The 21,081-nt window shown below is 37.4% G+C and overlaps 1 protein-coding gene across 1 annotated transcript in view; it reads right to left on the bottom strand.

Annotated features, from left to right (window-relative positions):
* Positions 1-21,081, bottom strand: part of LOC126204308 (tetratricopeptide repeat protein 28) — a 131,258-nt gene that overhangs the window by 81,382 nt on the left and 28,795 nt on the right. The window contains exons 4-10 of the mRNA XM_049938694.1: positions 8,935-9,161; positions 7,294-7,498; positions 5,489-5,697; positions 3,790-3,975; positions 2,852-3,091; positions 2,282-2,560; positions 309-537 (exon numbers count right to left, since the gene is read on the bottom strand). Of these exons, the coding sequence (XP_049794651.1) occupies positions 309-537; positions 2,282-2,560; positions 2,852-3,091; positions 3,790-3,975; positions 5,489-5,697; positions 7,294-7,498; positions 8,935-9,161 (1,575 nt within the window). The remainder of the gene's footprint in view (positions 1-308; positions 538-2,281; positions 2,561-2,851; positions 3,092-3,789; positions 3,976-5,488; positions 5,698-7,293; positions 7,499-8,934; positions 9,162-21,081) is intronic.

Here is a 21,081-nt window from a genome sequence, read left to right on the forward strand (position 1 = left end):
CATAAAATGGGCAAGAATTTATGAACACTTGACACATGCCCAGTGGGTTCAATCTATTTTCATGCATAAAGTTTTGCAATGCATTCTGTTGGTGACAACATTTCAATGTGAAGAGAAAGTGGATAGACTTAGTGAGTGTAAGTAAATAAAAACTGAGTACAACAGACAACTATGAACTACATTCCATATTACTTAACAAAAGAAGTGTAAGTAACTGAAATGTAACATTCATGTATTCTAATATAAGTACTGTACTATCAGAAATGACAACACAAATTAAGCAATAAAACAAGAAAGTTCCAATTTACCTAGGAAATATTTTTGGCATTCAAGTGCAGTTTCTAAATTTCCCAAGGCAAGATGGGCCAAACCAAGGTTGCAGTATGCACGTCCCATGTTCATCTTGTCTTGTAAGTCTTTGGCAAGTGCTAGATCCTGATCGTAGTAACGTACTGCTTCACGATAATTACCCAAACAGTAATGGGCATATCCCAGGAAGTGACATGCTTTGGATTCCCCTTCGATATCATGTAATTCCTGGACAGAAAACATCAATGTAACTGTGTTATTACTGCTTAAAAAAGTTCCATTGCATACTTGTGTAAACACTAAAGACAAAATATAGTACAGAATGACATATTCTTTATGACAATAAAATTACAGCACACATATTGTGTATAATTTAAATGGAATGAAAATATTCTCAATGCAGGAGGCCAGCATTATATGACAAAATGCTGTTGTTGAGCTTGCTGTGTATAATTAATGTGACAGATTATATAAATTATAGACATGGTTTTATGTATGTCTTCCTCATTTACCAGTAAAATCTACACCACCTTAGGTTATTCTATTAGGTCGGTGCTGTAAATAGAATTCTTATGGTGAAAGATCTGTGAAATGTTCTAGTTACAATGAGTATCATTCATTATACTACATTAATATGCTACATTATATTTATCTTTGTTGCACAATTTTCTACTTAAATATTCAAACAAAAAGCACTGTTGCAATACTTCTATTGCTTTCTTTGCTTGTTCAATTTGTCATATTGTATTTACACATGGTGGCCTTAAGTTCATGTTATTTTTTCTGTGTTTACACTAATGTGATGCTTTGAGAAAACTCTGGTTAGAGTTCAGTACAGGCTAGAGGTCTATGATATGCAACCGTATTGCACTCTACATGAAGTGGAATGGATGATATAACTAGACACAGCATAGTGAATGCCAAGATAATGTAGAAAATCTAAGGAAAATACTTCTTATACTAACTATATATCATTCCTCTGTCAAATTTAAGACTTTTAAGTTTAATATATGAGATAATTGACTCTTGAAAATCAACAGGCCTTATCAGTTGGTTTGTAGGCTAGAGCTAGTGTGTGGGCTGTTAGTACTCTCTGGTAGTTGCTAAGTAGGAATGTCACTGTTTTGTGACAGTTTTAGAGACTGTGCCTACTCTGGTCCAAGTAACAGAAGTGGCCACTTGGGGTGCCAAGCCTAGAGGGGCACCAGAGATGCCCAAGTGCAAAATTTTTGGAAGTCTTACCAAGGACTCAAGGAAAGGTAATTAATGTGCGAGGAAATGGGGCAGAGTGGGCAGGGTGAAATGATATGCTGCTCGTGTGGAAAAATGTTTTCAATGTGTGTGCGAGTGTATACCCGTCCTTTTTTCCCCCTAAGGTAAGTCTTTCCGCTCGCGGGATTGGAATGACTCCTTACCCTCTCCCTTAAAACCCACATCCTTTCGTCTTTCCCTCTCCTTCCCTCTTTCCTGATGAGGCAACAGTTTGTTGCGAAAGCTTGAATTCTGTGTGTATGTTTGTGTTTGTTTGTGTGTCTGTCGACCTGCCAGCACTTTCATTTGGTAAGTCACATCATCTTTGTTTTTAGATATATTTTTCCTACGTGGAATGTTTCCCTCTATTATGACCATATGTAGAGATAAACAAAATCTAAAGTAAGCCTATATGAGGTCCATTAATCTTTTGTATTTTATTTTAGTGACTAATTAACACAGCTGCATATGTGCATGTTAAAATGCTGAACACATGGCTGGATTTAGAAGAATGTTCTATTGCAGTAATATGCAGTTTTAAGTGCATTTTTTAAGTTTACATATGTACTTAGTGCAGCTGATACTAAGTGTAGACTGACAGTGACAAAAATTTGCCAGTGCCTTTAGCTTCAATTCAAAGTGTAGCATTTAAGAGCATATGATGCAGACCACTGAAAGGAAAATAAGTGTTGCAAGTCTTGAGGTGCAATGAACACTTTACCTGAGAAAGCATTAGGTAATTCTCATAGAAGGGCACAGCCTGAGCAAATTCGCCTCTCGACGACAAGCAGTTGGCTAGGTTTAACAGAGCACAAGCTTCACCTGCAGTGTCTTTAAGCTCACGGGCTGTATTGAGATGAGCACGATAATGAAGTAGTGCCATCTCGTGTGCACCCAAAGCTTGATAAGCAACTGCCAGGTTTCCGTGTGTTGACGCTTCTGAACTGCGGTCGTTCACTTCTTTTGATATCGTCAGCTCCTGTTTGTGGTACTTGATAGCCTACATAAAATAAAACAGTTGTGTAAGTAGATTAATCTAAAATTCATTAATTCAAATTTAAAAAATAGAAAAAGCTACAGTATCAGTTCTGGAACTTCATTATGTAATAAAACTACAGAAGTCTCTTCATAATCAATTGCATTAAAATTTTATTAATTTCTGGTTTGTTATTAATGCACTATATGCCTTATTTTTTGTTTTCCGTTTACTGATGGGGTTATAAAGAGCAGGAAATACATTTTAACAAAATAGTATATTATTTATTTGTTTCCAGTTTAATAAGTTTCATACCTGCTCATAGTATCCCATGGCACTGTATGCATTTCCAATGTTTCCATAAGCACGACCCATGCCAGCACGGTCATGCAGCTGTCTTGCAATGCTGAGATGAGCCTGGTGTAGTTTGAGAGCAGCATCATGTTCCCCCAGCAACTGGTAGACAATACCTAAATTCGAACATGCCCTCCCTTCTCCAACTTTATCTCGTGATGCAAGTGCCATATCCAACTGGCGTTCATGCCAGCGTTTTGCCTGAATTATAAAAAACAAAATGAAAATATGTTTAAAACACTTAAAAATACATTCACAGTTTGGTTGTTACACTCATTCTTAGTAGAATCTAAACTTTGAGACTTCAGATACCACTGTGCCATTCTCCTATTTGGATTTCAAGAGTTTGTTTTGTACTGAATATGTATGAGCTGTCTTTAGCATAGGTAGCTTGCCAGGATAATAAATATTTGTAACAGAGTTAACACCTGAGTGCTAGACCATGACTTAAACATGGATATTTATCTTTTAAGGAGAGCACTTACTTATTTTAAAATGCCAGTACATTATGTTATGAACAATGCTAAGAAAACAATAACACAATCAAACATTATCTGGAAGACAAACAAAAAAATTAAATACTTATCTTCAGAGTGCAGGATAGCACTCTCCAAGCTACAACTAACAATGAAGAAGTTCCCACAAATATTAGTCAAGAAAATAGAGAAAATAAAACAACTATATTTGAAAATTCTGGTCACTGGTGGAAATATCTTGAATATAAGTTGTGTATCTATACATACACATAATTGTTAATTTTCACAACTTAGTTCAAGTTGTGAAAATTTAACCGTGATGAATATCAGCTTACTACTTTTGTATTTAAAACAATTCTGCAGTTTCTACTTTTGTCTTGTTACAAAATATTGAGGAATAACAAATTTATAACTGAAACAGACCTGGGCATAATCTCCAGCACAGCGAGCTGCATGCCCAAGGCCAGCATAGGCACGAGCCTCAACGGCGCGGTCTCCAAGCTCCTGCGCAATGCGTAGCACATTCTCATGGAATGCTATCGCCTGGCCAAAGTTGCGTCGGTAGTGATGTGAAGAGCCAAGATTGCTGTATGCACGTGCTTCTTCCACCTGCATATTACACTTTTCATTATGCACTTTTCACATATTATTACTACTACTACTACTACTACTACTACACTATAATGGAAAACATAAGTATATTTCACAGCAGAAACAGATAAATCTGCTGCTACTTGCATATTATAAATATATTTTTCTGTAGCTTATAACAAAGATGCCGTGAAATCAAAAATCCTATGTCCTGCAAACATTCCTAAAAACCCATATGTTAAAGAAACTAATGATAATTCTTGCTTATAAAAATGTTATGACATTATTATAAACAATTTACCTTGAGAGTACACCTGATATTTTTTATGTAAAGCAAGATAAAGAGTTTTGGAATAAATAACTACGGGGATTCTGAGTAACATATCAGGTCAACAACAGTAAATACATGTGTACTTATGTTACATTTCTAGTGACTAAGATATAATCCATCAGTTTCAGATTTCATTGGGAAAATTATTGTTTCTGAAGAGCTGTCACAGTCATTCAAAAAATACAGAAGAAGGTAGTTAGAAGAATGTTCAAAGCTGGTTGCAATGGACACTGCCATCCTCTCTTTATCAACTTGAAAATACTTACAATTATCAAACTCTACATTTATGTTAAGAGCAAACATCATCAGATGCAAAGAAAAATTTGACATTCCAAGGTACAGACTATGAAGACACAGGCAGTCCCAACAAAATAATTAGTCTAAATATTTTAACAAATTCCCAGATTCTAGTCATTCTGTATCCTTAATCAACCCCAACATTACGGTTTACAGCTAATGTGCAAAATATTCTTATTTTTTTGTCAGAATTGTACTGTAAAAAAACATGACTTGTTTAATAAAGAAGCCTATTTTGCTTTACTGGTCAGTGGAAAATGAAGAGTTGAATTGAATATGACTATTATCATAAAACATTTTGGACATTCATATTAATTTCAGTGATATGGTACGAGTGTCCAATAAGTTTCAAAATAAGTGACAACAACTACAAAACCTTTCAGTCTTTCAGTCTTTGGTCTTTCACTGTGAGGCAAAACAATGTATCTTGAGAGTAGAACTTCTAACCCATAATGTCTTGGTATTGCACAAAAACATTGCGGCCTGTTTTCCTGTTCCCATTAAGCATTTCATTCTCTTAATTTTCTCACAAAACATTTTATCAAATTACTACAGAGTAAATGCAATTTATGTAGTATGCTGTAGCATTGAAAACATATTGTGGCAGTTGGTATAATCCAAAAAATATAATATGTGATTGAGGGTGGGGGGGTGGGAGGGGTGGGGGGGGTGGGGGGGGGGTGAACATGAGCAGGTAGTTGTGGTAAAACTTTAGAGACACGTGGACATGTAAAGTATAGAAAGTGCTCAGCTGCAAAGTGAAGCTACAAATACAACAATATTGGACTAGATGGGACTATTTTCTCTCAGGCACATATTAAAATTTCAATTTCATTGTCCATTTTATTGCTAGGTAATATAAATAAAAAGAACAGTCACAGAGTAAGCAACATAATATCCAACCTGATTTCCTAGACGCCTTGCAAGCCTTAGGTGCTGTGTATGACAGTCAACAGCACTCTCAAATTCCCCCATTGCTAAGTACACTGCACCGACATTTCCAATTTCTCGTGCTTCTTGCAGTCGATCACCCATTTGCTTGACTAGTTGCACACATTGCTTGTGTGATGCCAATGCATTTGGGTAGTCTCCAATTGCAGTGTAGACATGACCTGCAAAGAGAATGTTAATTAATATCCATGTTTCTCCCAAAATACCTACTTAAGCTTTTAGTAGAAACAGCTACTGCATTATCCTTGCATAATTATGACATTCCTGGTGTTATAAAAATCTAATTATTAATGCAAATGTAATAAAGAAATATGAAGGGGGGAGGGGGGACACTTTATGAGATGGGCTGAGGATCTGAATCAAAAAGGGAAAGAGATAAACTACATGTGGTTTGTAAGATTGGAAACACATTCATGATTTTTTTCCTTCTGAAGGTGTTAAAAGTGTTCTACAGCCAGTTTTTACACATCCACATCTGATCTGGCTCCATAAGCCACATTTAGGCATGCTTTACTGGCTAAAATACTTTTACACTACAACATCTTTTACATGCTAGATACAATAACAGCTTTGTTTGACAGTCTTTGATTAACGTCAAACATGGCCAGAACTCCTACATGTGAAACAAATGACCAACAAAACACCTAGTCTGCTTAATAGCAGTTTTTGTGTAGAAAAAGAAACTGCTTACTAAAATGTGAGACGATGTAATATGGAAACTGGACACTTCAAGCAAAAATGTTATCAATATTTCATCAGTTACTAGACACATGAACTTAAAATACTAGAGGCATACGTATGACACCATGAAGTAAACCTGCCATAGCAAATTCTTTTTTTATCTTGATTTGTACACTTTGAAATATCAACTAAATATGCAGAAAAATCTTATAATGAACCAAAAGATCAGAAAGTCGTAAATTTAGTACAACTAATCTTAATGCATGACTTAAAGTAGAATCCATCCTCTCTCTCTCTCCTTTTATTACCAATTTAAACTACTGAAGTGGTGACCAAAAGGAAGTGCTAACCCACAAGAGCATATTCTAAAATACTGCATGTTAATACGTTTGGTTAAGTTCAAAGGCAAGACATTACATACAATAAGACTAAACCATTTGTATAATAGACACTGGTTTCTAGAGAAACATATGGAACTACCTGTTACCAACATGTGGTGTAATTGGAAACACAACATATACTGTGATCAGACTAATCTTTACTATACTGACGGTTGATACTTTCTTCCCTCGACTCCTTCAGTTCTCAACTGAACATACAACCATACGATTATGATGAGTACAAGGACACAACCAGTGAGAGGCAGAGGAGGACTTCCACTACACAGCCCTTACTTTTTTTTTATCCTGCCCCGCCAGACAGATAGACATATTACCTAAGTATGAAGAAACCCCAAACATGTAATGGATACTGACTAGTAGCAAGTATACCCAGAGGCATTACTCATGAATACCATCCCACCACAAAACTCCCAAACTCAAATTTTGGGTATGCCCTTGAAAGTACGGCAAATTTACAAACTATACCAGAAGGTTTATAGCTTGTTTCATTTCTTTTGCCTGAGATGAAGTTTATTTTTGTGAAGTCTTTACTTTCCCATTACCTTGATATGTTAAATATGTGATTCTACACATTAACCACTAAAAAAAACTATTTACAGCAATACATTGACCATGTAAGAGTGTGTGTGTGCATGAGGACTTCATCATGGAAATATACAGTGCACACATAATTACCAAGGCTTGTCAGTGCTGCAGCCGCTGCTTGGGTGTCTTTGCATTTCATAGCAAGAACAAGCTGGTAACGATGGGAAGTCAGCGCCTCTTTGTAACTCCCCTTGCTGAAGTACGCAGAACCTAGGTTGCCGTGTGCCCGACATTCGCCTGCTATGTCACCCAGCGTTTTGGCGACAGCAAGATCTTGCTGCATGTAACTGATGGCCTATATCACATAGAGATTGTAGTCATATAAATTAATAGAGGGAAACATTCCACGTGGGAAAAATATATCTAAAAACAAAGATGATGTGACTTACCAAACGAAAGCGCTGGCACGTCGATAGACACACAAACAAACACAAACATGCACACAAAATTCAAGCTTTCGCAACAAACTGTTGCCTCATCAGGAAAGAGGGAAGGAGAGGGAAAGACGAAAGGATATATGTCTGCTTGTGTCTGTATATGTGTGGATGGATATGTGTGTGTGTGCGAGTGTATACCCGTCCTTTTTTCCCCCTAAGGTAAGTCTTTCCGCTCCCGGGATTGGAATGACTCCTTACCCTCTCCCTTAAAACCCACATCCTTTCGTCTTTCCCTCTCCTTCCCTCTTTCCTGATGAGGCAACAGTTTGTTGCGAAAGCTTGAATTTTGTGTGTATGTTTGTGTTTGTTTGTGTGTCTATCGACGTGCCAGCACTTTCATTTGGTAAGTCACATCATCTTTGTTTTTAGAGAGATTGTAGTCAGAAACACAAGGCATCCACCACACATTTAAAATAATTCAAAAAACATACCTGATTAGTCACTCTTTCTACAAATTATCTGAATATCTAGATTCACAACTGAAAGGTTCTGTTAACAACATGGCAAGTTATAGACCTATATGGTAAGTAATAATGTAGTGTAAATAGGGCTAGAGTGTGATAAGCAACCTTGTCTGAAATCTTGGTTATGGTGACAGACTGATCTGTATTGTAGACTAAAGTCTAGATTAAATTGAAAAGTGATAATCTGATGCAAGTTGGTGAAGCCAATACATGTGAGGAAAAGACCCCATACATTTTAAAATTGCACTAAATGTTCACATTTTAAAACAAGCTTTATAGTTTACTTTTCAGTTTAGACAACAACTACCAACTTGAGAAGGAAACCAGAATAAATAAAATATATATCAGATGATGTGTGGTACACAGAACACCAAGCAACAAAGTGTGGAAAGAAACAAAAATAAAATTGAATGAAGTAATGGCTGCACTTGGTTTGAAGTGCAGCTCAGAGGTGTTGACATTACAAAGGCAAGAAAAAAGGTTGCAGCCTGAGTGATCAAATAAGGAATGAAAACATCAGAGCTGACTTAGGGACTCATTTGCCTAATTAATTAATAAAAAAAGAGAGTAAGATGGTCAGAATATATTGACAGGGCACCACAAGAAAGAATAACGAAACAAGTATTGAACTAGAAGACCATCTGGAAGAGATGGTTAGAGTGAGATTATCAAGCAAAGTGCTTAATCCTTGAAGACAGTTTCTATGGTTACACAAAAACAAAAACTTATGAAATAATAAGTTTCAAGAATTTATTCTTTTAAGCATAATTATATGTTGCAAATACCAAAGAGTTTCTGTGATGTACATTATCTCTACATAATACTGTTACCTTATCCAGCGAGTTAAGTGCCCAATACGCAGAGGATAGGGCGGAGAAAACGGAGCCTCTAAGCTTGAGGCTGCAGGTACCAATGCGAAGAGCGGCTTCCAGCACGACGACAGCAGCTGCATACTGGCCCACTGCCAACAGTTCCTGTCCCACCACTGAGATTATCACAAATGGTGACTTGTCCAGTTTCATTGCCTCCAGTTGCCGAAAGGTTGGTTCCAGGGTTGCTACGGAAAGGACGAATACATCATTCTAAACCTTTACTCATACTACATTTTTCAGGAATACAATCTTCTGTTTCACCTGATATTTTTTATTTATTTATTTATTTATTTTTATTTTTTTTCTCCTTCAGCTATTGTGAAGGAACTAATGTAGGTGTAGAAGGCACACACTTCTTCCACAAATGTAGTAGGAAGATATCTGTGTTTTCATTTGTCTTTCCTTCTCAAGTTCCAGCATTCTGTAGACGAGTTATAAACTAGCGGAGTTATAGAACTTTAGTGTTTCTCCTACATCTACATATATACTCTGCAAACCACCATGAGATGCATGGCAGACAGTAATTCCCATTGTACCAGTATTAAGGTTTCTTCATGTTCCATTCACGTATGGGGTGTGGGAAGAATGATTGTTTGAATGCCTCTGTGTGTGCAGCAATTATTCTAACCTTATGCTCATGATCCCTGAGTGAGTGATACATACGGGGCTGAAGTGTATTCCTAGAGTCATCATTTAAAGCCAGTTCTTGAAACTCTGTTAATAGACTTTCTCGGCATAGTTTACACCTGTCTTCAAGTGTCTGCCAGTTCAGTTCCTTCAGTGCCTCTGTGACACTCTCCCACAGATCAAACAAACCTGTGACTATTTGTGCTCTCTGTATATGTTCAATATCTCCTGTTAGTCCTGTTTGATAAGGGTCCCACACATTTAACAATATTCTAGAACTGGTTACACAAGTGATTTGTAAGGAATCTCTTGTGTAGACTGACAGCACTTTCCCAGTATTCTACCAATAAACCAAAGTCTACCACCTGCTTTAGCCACAACTGAACCTATGTGATCATTCCATTTCATATCCCGATAAAGTGTTACACCCAGGTACTTGTATGAGCTGGCCGATTCCAGCAGTGACTCATTGATATTATAGACATAGGATGCTACGTTTTTTTCATTTTGTGAAGTGCAAAATTTTACAGTTCTGAACAATATCTGCACCATGTTGAAATCTTAACCAGATCTGACTGAATATTTATGCAGCTCCTTGCAGATAATAATTCATTTCAGATAACTGCATCATCTGCAAAAAAAAACCTGACTTTACTATTAATACTGTGTGCAAGGTCATTAATACACAACGTGAACAACAAGGGTCCAACACACTTCCCTGGGGCACACCCGAAGTTACTTATATATCTGACGATGACTCTCCATCCAAGATAACACGCTGTGTCCTCCCTAACAAAGAGGCCCTTAGTCTAGTCACAAATATTACTTGATACCCCATATGATCATACTTTTGACAACAAGCGTGGTTGTGGTACTGAGTCAAATGCTTTTTGGAAATCGAGAAACAGAGCCTAGAGCTTTATTCAGTTTTAACAATTTCAGCTGTTTCTCAACACCAGTGACACTAATACTTATTTCATTCATTTTTCAGTGGTACGAGGATTAGATTGGGGCAATTCTCTTTGGATTTCCTTTGTAAAGGAAGATTTGAAAATGGAGTTAAACATTTCAACTTTTGCTGTGCTACCCTTAATTTCAATTCCTGTTTCATTTGCTAGGGACTGGACACTAGCTTTGGTGCCACTGACAGCCTGTATATATGACCAGAATTTCTTTGGATTTTGTGAAATGCCATTTGACAATATTCTGCGACAGTAGTCATTGAGGGTATCATGCATTGCTTTCTTACAGTCAAATGTGTTTCATTGAGCATCTCTCTATCTACAGCCCTACGCTTTTTTTACACCTATTACGCAATAAACTCTGTTTCTTTAGCAGTTTATTTACAGTGACTGTATACCCTGGAGGTCCCTCCCCATTATGAACTATTCTACTGGGTACATAACTACTGAACGGTTTGCGTCAGGGCATTCAAACTGCACAGCTGGCGGCAGGAAATGATGGAAATCAGTACGCACATGCACCTTGTTGTTGGTTTAGTGACGAAGCCCACTTTCATTTGGTTGGGTTCATCATAAGCAAACCTGACACATTTGGGGGGACTGAGAATCTGCATTTCACAATCCAGAAGTCTTTTCACCTTCAACGGGTGACTGTGTGGTGTGCAATGTCCAGTCATGGAATAACTGGTGTGATATTCGTTGATGGCACAATCACTACTGTATAGCATGTGATGGTTTTGGAATATTTGATTTCATCCCCATTATCCAAAGTCACCCTGATTTCGACAAGATGTGGTTCACGCAAGACGGAGCTCGACCCCATCGAAGCAGGAGAACATTTAAAGTCCTGGAGGAACACATTGGGGACTGCATTCCGTCTTTGGGGTACCCACAGGCCACCGGAATGGGCCTCGATTGGCCGCCATATTCACCAAATCTGAACACATGGGATTCCTTTTTGTGAGGCTATATTAAAGACAAGGTGTATAGCACTAACACCAAAACCACTACTGAGCTGAAAACAGCCATTCAGGGTGTCATCGACAGCATCAATGTTCTGACACTTGAACGGGTCATGCAGAATTTTGCTACTAGTCTGCGCCACATCATCGCCAATGATGGCAGGCGTATCGAACATGTCATTACCTAAATCTATAGATCTGTTGTGACACTTACATGTTGAATAAAGTTTGTGCACGCCATACTTTGTAACTAATTTATTTTCATATAGTTCAATAATTGTGACTCTTTATCTATCTAGTGCATCCTCAACTATTCTTTTAAACTTGAGCCAGAGTTCCTCTGCATGTTCCTGACCTGTACTGAAAATTTCGAGTTCCTTTAGATTAGATTAGATTTACTTTCATTCCAATTGATCCGTAGTGAGGAGATCCTCCAGGATGTGGAACACGTCAGAAAAACAACAATACATGACAAATATTTACAACTAAAACAAATAAGCTAATGTACCATTCCACAGGTCCCAAGTGGAATGATCGTCATTTTTTAATGAACACTAAGAGTCATTTTACAAATACTAATGCACCGAATTTAAAATAAAAAAAAACTTTTTTATTTATTTATAAGGTAATAAACATGTAATACAACTACTGTAATACTTATTTACGATGAACACATTACTGCACTGAAATGGTGCAGAAGTTAGATTATACTTACACACACACACACATTTTCAATGAACACATTACTTCACTGAAATTGTGCAGAAGTTATGTTGTACTTATATACAAATCAGTTGGTTTTACTAAGAAATTCATCAATGGAGTAGAAGGAGTTGGCCACCAATAAATCCTTTAGGCTTTTCTTAAACTGAATTTTATTGGTTGTTAAGCTTTTTATGGCTGCTGGCAAGTTATTGAAAATGTGTGTTCCTGAATAATGCACACCTTTTTGTACAAGACTAAGTGACTTTAAATCCTTGTGAAGATTATTCTTACTTCTAGTATTGATTCCATGAATTGAGCTGTTGGTTTGAAAAAGTGATATATCTTTAATGACAAATTTCATTAAGGAATAAATATATTGGGGAGCAGTAGTTAGTATCCCTAGTTCCCTAAACAGGCTTCTGCAGGATGTTCTTGAGTTCACACCACATATAACTCTTACTGCACGTTTTTGTGCCCGGAAAACTTTAGCTTGGCTTGATGAATTACCCCAAAAAATAATCCCATATGACATTATGGAATGAAAGTAAGCATAGTATGCCAGTTTTACATTTTTATATCCCCTATGTCTGACAAAATTCGCATTGCAAACAGAGATTTGTTAAGACGCTTCAGCAGTTCTGTGGTGTGCTCCTCCCAGTTGAATTTATTATCAAGCTGTAATCCCAAGAATTTAACACTGTCCACTTCTTCTATCTTCTTGTCATCGTATGTTAGACATATACTCTTGGGACACCCCTTACAAGTTCTGAACTGCATGTAGTGTGTTTTTTCAAAGTTTAGTGACAAAGAATTGGCTAGGAACCAGTGATTAATGTCCACAAATATTTTATTGGCTGATCTTTCTAAGACTACACTTGATTTGCTATTTATTGCAATGTTTGTATTATCGGCAAACAAAACAAGCTTGGCATCTGGTAATGTTACTGATGAAAGGTCATTGATATACACAAGAAAAAGTAAGGGCCCCAAAATGGAACCTTGTGGGACCCCACATGTAATTAGTTCCCAGTTGGATGATGCCTGATAGCTTGATACATGTCTCTTTCCTAATAACACCCTTTGTTTCCTGCCAGAGATATAAGATTTGAACCATTTTGCAGCATTTCCTATTATACTATAATATTCTAGTTTACTTAAAAGGATATTGTGATTTACACAGTCAAATGCCTTTGACAGATCACAAAATATACCAGTTGCCTGCAATTTTTTGTCTAATGAATTAAGCACATTTTCACTGTAAGTGTAGATAGCGTTCTCAATATAAGAACCTTTTAGAAATCCAAACTGTGACTTTGACAGTATGTTATTTGAGATAAGATGGTTATAAAGATGACTGTACATTACTTTTTTGAAAATTTTTGAGAATGCTGGCAACAGTGAAATTGGACGGAAATTTGATGCTATTTCTTTATCTCCCTTCTTAAACAGTGGCTTAACTTCAGCATATTTCAGCCATTAAGGAAATATTCCACTGATAAACGAATGGTTACACAGATAGCTTAATATGTTACTTAGCTCAGAATCACATTCTTTAATTAACTTTGTTGATATTTCATCATACCCACTAGATGTTTTTGATTTTAAAGCTTTTATGATGGACATTATTTCTGTTGGGGTAGTGAGGGTCAAATTCATATTATGGAAGTTACTTGAAATGTCTGGTCTGAGGTATTCCATAGCAGCATCTACCGAACCTGACAACCCCATCTTTTCAGTAACAGTTATAAAATGTTTGTTAAAAAGTTCTGCAACACTATACACATCTGTCACCAATGTATCATTTACTCTTAATGCTATTTGTTCCTCTTCATGTCTGGTTCTACCGGTCTCCTCCTTCACTATATCCCATATTGTCTTTATTTTGTTATCTGATATGACTATCTTTTCCTTGTAATATATTTGCTTTGACATCCGTATTACAGTCTTTAATATTTTGCAGTATTTCTTATAATGAGCTATAGTATCAACATTGGAAATGTTTCGGATTGACAGATACAGTTTTCTTTTTGTTTTACAAGATACCCCTATTCCTCGAGTAATCCATGGCTTCTTTGTAGACTTTGCTCTAACCTTGGTAAGTTTTGGGGGAAAGCAGTGTTCGAATAAGGTAAGCACTTTATTAGCAAAAATGTTATATTTTTCATTCATGCCATGAGCACTGTAAGCTTCAGTCCAGTGAATGTCTCTGAGGAGTGTCCTAAAATAATCTATTTTTGGCTTACTGATTACCCTCTTGAGCTCAGATTTAACAGATTTTATATCCTGTTCAGTATTAACATTTAACAGAAGGAACTGCATGACATGGTCTGAGAGGCCATTGGCTATTGGTTTTGTAATATAATTTTGTTCATTGGACTTTTCTATAAAGATATTATCAATGGCTGTTTGTGAGCAAGTGGCTATCCTAGTGGGGAACTTTACAGCGGGAATTAAGTTGAATGATAGTGTTACTCACTCAAATAAGTTCTTATTGGGAGAGTCTTTAAGGAAATCTACATTGAAATCACCAGCAACCACTATTTCTTTGTTTTTGGTTGTTAAATGGGCCAGTACAGCTTCAAGGTGGTTTACAAACAGATTAAAGTTACCTGCAGGTGCTCGATATACACTTAATATTATGAAGGATTTATTGTGAAATTCTAATTCTGTTGCACATGCTTCCATATGCTGTTCTAGGCAAAATTTATGAATGTCTATGTTCTTAAATTTATGACAGTTCCTGATGAATGAGGCAACTCCTCCTTTCTCCATTTCTGATCTACAAAAGTGAGATGCTAACCTAAACCCTGTAACACTTAAAAGTTCTATACCAGTGGTCACACGATGTTCAGAGAGGCAGATTATGACAGCTGGGTTTGAAGACTCTAATTCATCTATGCAGATAGTTAATTCATTAATTTTATTTCTCAGTCCTCGAATATTTTGATGCAATAAAGATAGCTGACATTTCACATTGACTGAGTTAAAATTGGGTGGAGTTAAAATATCTGCTGACAGTTGAAAATTCTTAACCAATGGCTGTTTATGCTGATGTAATAAGCTGGAATGATGTTTTTTGATTTCTTTCTCAAACTGAAGGTTTGTCTCAGTTCTAACCTCTCTTAAAATTTGCTTTCTTTCTGTCCACCTTACCCTAAAAAAGGGTCTTTTCTGAATCCTATAACCACTGGTATTTTACCACTCCTCACTGAGATATGATATTAGCTACTGATTTTTTATCTAGTTTACTGAACATATATATCTTCCTGCTTGTTTTAATTGTCCTCTGTACTTTGTTAATCATTGCAGCCACAGCTGTGTCATAGTCACTGATACCAGTTTCAATGTGGACATCCTCAAAGAGGTCAGGTCTATTTGTTGCTGTTAGATCCAATATATTTACATCATGAGTAACTATCTGTTCCAGGTAGTTTTCAGAAAAAGCATTTAGTAAATTTTCATAGGATGTCACATTCGCCACTTACAAAACAGTAATTTTCCCAATTAATTGTTGGATGATTAAAGTCTCCTCCAATGACACAGTATGATTGGGGAACTAATGTACACGTGAACTGAGATTTTCTCTGGTGGTCGGTAGAAGGACCAATTATCTTTTTATGCCCATCCCTGATACTGAGTCTTGCCCTAACAATCTCACATGCAATTTCAATTTCTATTTTGGCGGATCTGAGTTTTTTTGTGTACTGCAACAAAGACACCCCCTCCATTTCCCATCCTTTCAATATACATTTAAATTTTCCTCAAAAATCTCACTGCTATCAATTTCAGGTTTCTACCAGCTTTCTGTACCTAGTATTATGTGAGCTTCAGTACTTTTCATGAGCACTTCAACCACTGGCGCTTTGTTGTGAATGCTTCAGCAATTTATCAAATGGCTCTAAGCACTATGGGACTTAACATCTGAGGTCATCAGTCCCATAGACTTAGAACTACTTAAACCTAACTAACCTAAGTACATCACACACGTCCATGCCCGAGGCAGGATTCGAACCTGCGACCGCAGCAGCAGCGCGGTTCCGGACTGAAGCGCGTAGAACAGCTCGGCCACAGCGGCCGGCAGCAGTTTATCATTAGGATTTTAATACTCTCGCCTGTGGAAGGCATTTCTTTCGATCTTACACTGGTTCTTCTGTGTTTCATACAGCTGTCGTTATCTGGATTGGGTGGAGAGACGCCTTAAAATTTTTAGAGAATCACGATTTAATTTAAGCCTACAATTGGCAATGACAATAATAGTTTATCGAGGCGCTAGAAAATGTAAGAAATTTCACAATACAGACGGATATTGATACAATCAGTGAAAGAATACGCAGAAGAAGCGACGCGAACAGTACAATATGCGAATATAGAACTTTAAATCGACAAATGATCTTGTACAAGCGGTCTTACACATGGGAAAATTCCTCAGTTGGCTTACGTGCGTGTTACTTTAATATTTTAATTATTTACTTTAATTATTTAATTTTTGATATAGTTAATATCTGCAATCAGTTTTTCGCAATTCCTATTTCAATCGACTTTATTTTATTCATAAGAACAGAAAATTACTCTTCTTTTACAACTGAGTTTTTATTATTGTTTTCACCAAACATTACCATAATTGTAATGGACTTCTTCGTTGGTATTCATATATGTGGCATAAAAATCACACGGCCTAATCGATGAATGGTTTGTTTAATATGCAGCAACAACCACAAAAGCTTGTGTTTGTAAATGTCATCAAGCAGCTAAAATCACTGCATTCAAATTTTACCATTCCAATTGTTCGAATCGCTACCCCCCTTTGTTGATCAAACTGGATGACGACACATTTGTTTGCTTGCTTGTTGGAGATCACAAAAGAAGATAGACTAAGAGTCATATGCGCTGTAGTAATACACTCGTAGATATTTTGCAGGTATATTTTTGGGTGAAAACTGGTCTTTTACGAGACCAACAACGAGATGATTTCCAACTGCTCGTATAATTTTACTGTAGGAACCGAAATGGGCACGAACGCCTCACAGACTATTTCCCTGCAACGGGTATTCGCACGACGAACGTCGGTGTCAAAAATATGCTTGTCTCGTTAATAGAAAAACGGAAGGATGTGATATATTTGGCAGTTTACTTTCGTGATGTGCGAGATCGCCTTCAGCAGCGGTAAATACCTGCTGCGTCATGTCCAAACATATCATCCCATTGTTTACTGAAATCCGATGCGTTCCATTAGTCTACCAAAGAATGTGTGTGTTGAGGCTCTGGATCTATAATAATATATTGTAACGATTTCTTTTTTGTTTCTGACTGTATAAATCCAAAGAAAGCAGCGAGATCCGAGGGTATATAGAAAAGTGGTTTACTTATTTTGTTGATAATGTGTGCGCAGGACATCCACAAGGAGATGTGAAAGGTAAAGTAATAGTACCTACAATTTCAGTTTACGTAAAAAAATAAGACAACTTATACATTTTAGGGGGGATGTAACGGAAAATGTAAACATTTACTTAAAAAATCATTACAGCCATATTTATTTATGTACAAATCTAAGATTTTGTATGTGTAAAGCAAAAGAGCTGTGTTTTAACAGAATAATATAATAAAATATGCAGGATTAATATTTTGACAGAATTTTGAACTTTTTTATTGTCTTTTAAAAAAAAAGCCATAACTGAAATTCTAATCATGCAATTAATCTGAAAATTTTATTGTAGTGTCCTGAAAGGTTATAAGACCACTGAACTACAGTTATTAATTTATGGTACAAATTGTATCATTAACAGAGTTTTTAATTTTGTACATCCAAAATTAACTTTTTTTCTACATACAATCACCTAAAAATTAGAAAGTAATTGCAGGATCTCGTATTTTTTAGCTCCAGGGAGACAACAACACGTTGTGAGCCGTTCCTGAAAATTTTTTAGCATTATCGCAAATACTTTACCAGAAAAGGCTTCTTATAACGTAAAAAATGTAAAACAGGGAAAATGAGGTTCAAAGATTTTCTTCTCATACTTATACATGTAATAAGCTTAACTCAATTTTAAAATCCTCCATACCGATACTTCTCATCCCCCAGGTCTCTTCTCTCCTATTCGATTCTACCTGGCCTATATTTGCAGGTAACTGGTCTGTTAGCTTTCTTGAGCCCGCTCTCATGGATAGTGTAAAATGCTTTTGTTGTAAACACCAGGATCTATACCAACTCTCTTCATCATTTCAATTCTGCCATTATTTCCGTTATCGTAACATAAAACTACATCATAGACCCATATTTTGAGTACAAGTCCACAGAATGTCCTTTTTGAGCATCTAATCCACATTAAATTATTGAGGCTTTCATTTGCATCTTGTCTCTTCCCGTGAAAACACCTCCTCAATAAATCAGGATTGGCAAGAAACCTGAATGTGGGCTTAATTGCATTCATAACAGGTTCTGGTAATGAGTGTTTATGTGAATACGTCTTATTTCTGTTGTCGAACTTAAACCAATCGTCTTTCAGAGAGAGGTTGTGCAATGGTGCTTGCTCAGTGGATAGTTTGCGGAAAAAAATTGCCTACACAGCACGCCTCATTGCCTCTAAATTATATGTGTTTTTCCTGACAGCTCTCCCATAAAATAACTGAAGAGAATCAATTTCATTCAGAGTAAGCCTGCCTTTTCCTCCTAGCGGTTTTCCATCCTCAAATACTTCAATTTCTTCTCTTTCAGCAAGCGATGAAGCCTACTACCAAACCTCCTTTGGATGTGCTCCACACATTCCAACTTTTCTAATGTTGTATCGTACGGATTTTTATCTGTTACACCTTTGAACGAAGAGGAGTCCCCATCAACATGGTATTTAGTATATCTAACACCCAGTGTGCGATTTGCAGGGGGGGATTTCCCCCCCTCTGCATCAGACCGTCCCCTCCTCTGGCTTTATTTTATGCATCCCAACCTGGGATGTTTATTTCCCACGCACTGGAGTAAAACTTATATACAATTTAAATATGTGGAGCCAAACACTGAAAGTTTTTAATACGGTCTTACTATTAATAGTTAAGCATTTCAAAACATTTAGAACTAAATCATCGTTCTCATGTTGTCATTGTTGCTTTCGTCTTAGGTGCGTCATCCGTTTACTTGCAAGCTTGCGAGGGAAGTAGTGTGGCAGTCATACCGCAGCAGTCGTACCGCAGAGTTGGGTGAGCTGGGGGCTGAAAGTCCCACCCCGGGCCCTGACACAGGGTGGCGACCGGCCCGGTACCTGTGCGAACATTTACCATTCATTAGGCCACCTTTTGGCAACGGTATGGCGCGGACCAACGCGCCTGGGACGAAAGCACATATTACTAAATAACGCACCATCGTCTGCTTCTAGTCCCTAGGATACTATTTCGTGGACCTTCTTTAAATACTCTTCTCTTCCACCATCGTCTTCTTTTCCTTTAGTTTTCAAAAAAAATGGTTCAAATGGTTCTGAGCACTATGGGACTTTACATCTGTGGTCATCAGTCCCCTAGAACTTAGAACTACTTAAACCTAACTAACCTAATGACATCACACACATCCATGCCCGAGGCAGGATTCGAACCTGCGACCGTAGCAGTCGCGCGGTTCCAGACTGCGCGCCTAGAACCGCTAGACCACCGCGGCCGGCTTTAGTTTTCATTTCCGTTGTTAGCTGCATGTGCAAGTACCAAGTAGGCCGCCGCTGCGATACTTTACCATCCTTTATACTGCAAGACTGACACACGTGTGGCACAAATTCTGTTGCTTTGGTATAAATTAACCTGCCGCACGCAACATACACCGCAAGTTGTTGCCTGTGTAGCATGCTACAAGACGACGCACGCCACATTTCCGTAGCATGCCACAATGTTGCAAGACGTCGCCCCAGCGTAAACGAGGCTTTAGAGCCAGGGATTGTATTGTATGGTGGATGTGCTGTGTTGCGTACGAAACTAAAACCTGCAATCAGAGCCAAACGTCGTGGAAAACTGTGAAGAGGTGTCATCCTGCAGCAAGATAACGCTCGCCCACATTCTGCCAAACGGACAGCCGACGCAATAAAGGAGTTGAGATTCGAGGTGTTGGAACATCCACCATACAGTACAGACCTGGCTCCAAGTGATTTTCACATGTTTGGACCCTTAACGGAAGAACTACAGGGAAGAAGATTTGAAAGTGATGACGTCATTGCTGCGGTGCAAAATTGGTTACAGATGCAAGCGAAAAACGTATTTTCTGATGAAAAAAAAAAAACTTGTATAACGTCGGGAAAACTGCATTGAAGTCCAGGGAGTTCAGGGAGTTCAGTTTTCTATCATCAGAATAAGTACAGCTTTTCACAAATGTGCCTTTACTTTTTGAATTCCCGTCGTATACCTGTATGTAGATGATTTTGTAAATAAGCTTTACCTATAATGTACTTTTAAAGATAAAACAAGGAATGGCTTTTCTGATAGTGCATACGCGTGAATTGTGAGTTTCGGCATTAACGTCTATTTATAAATAACTGTTTAACCATGGGTAACGCCACGGTCCAAGCTAGTAACATATGTAATTATACTAACCCCCTAAGACATCCCCCCCACTGGTAAAAGCGCAAATCGCACACTGCTAACACCATAATGGTCCTCAGATATGGAGAACATCCTCACAACTGCAGCAGCCTCCATGTCCCTACTTAAGCCACTATAATTTTTAGAGACTGCTACCGCATGATTTTCTTACCACAGTTTCTCACTGTCTTCATTGTTGGAGATTTTCCTTGTTGCACACTGGTGGCAGTATTTAGATATAAGTTCTACATCTAGAACTTTACCTGAGTCAACACCAATAACAGATTCAACTCCATACATAG

This window comes from Schistocerca nitens, chromosome 9, assembly GCF_023898315.1.
Source record: "Schistocerca nitens isolate TAMUIC-IGC-003100 chromosome 9, iqSchNite1.1, whole genome shotgun sequence".
NCBI lineage: Eukaryota > Metazoa > Arthropoda > Insecta > Orthoptera > Acrididae > Schistocerca > Schistocerca nitens.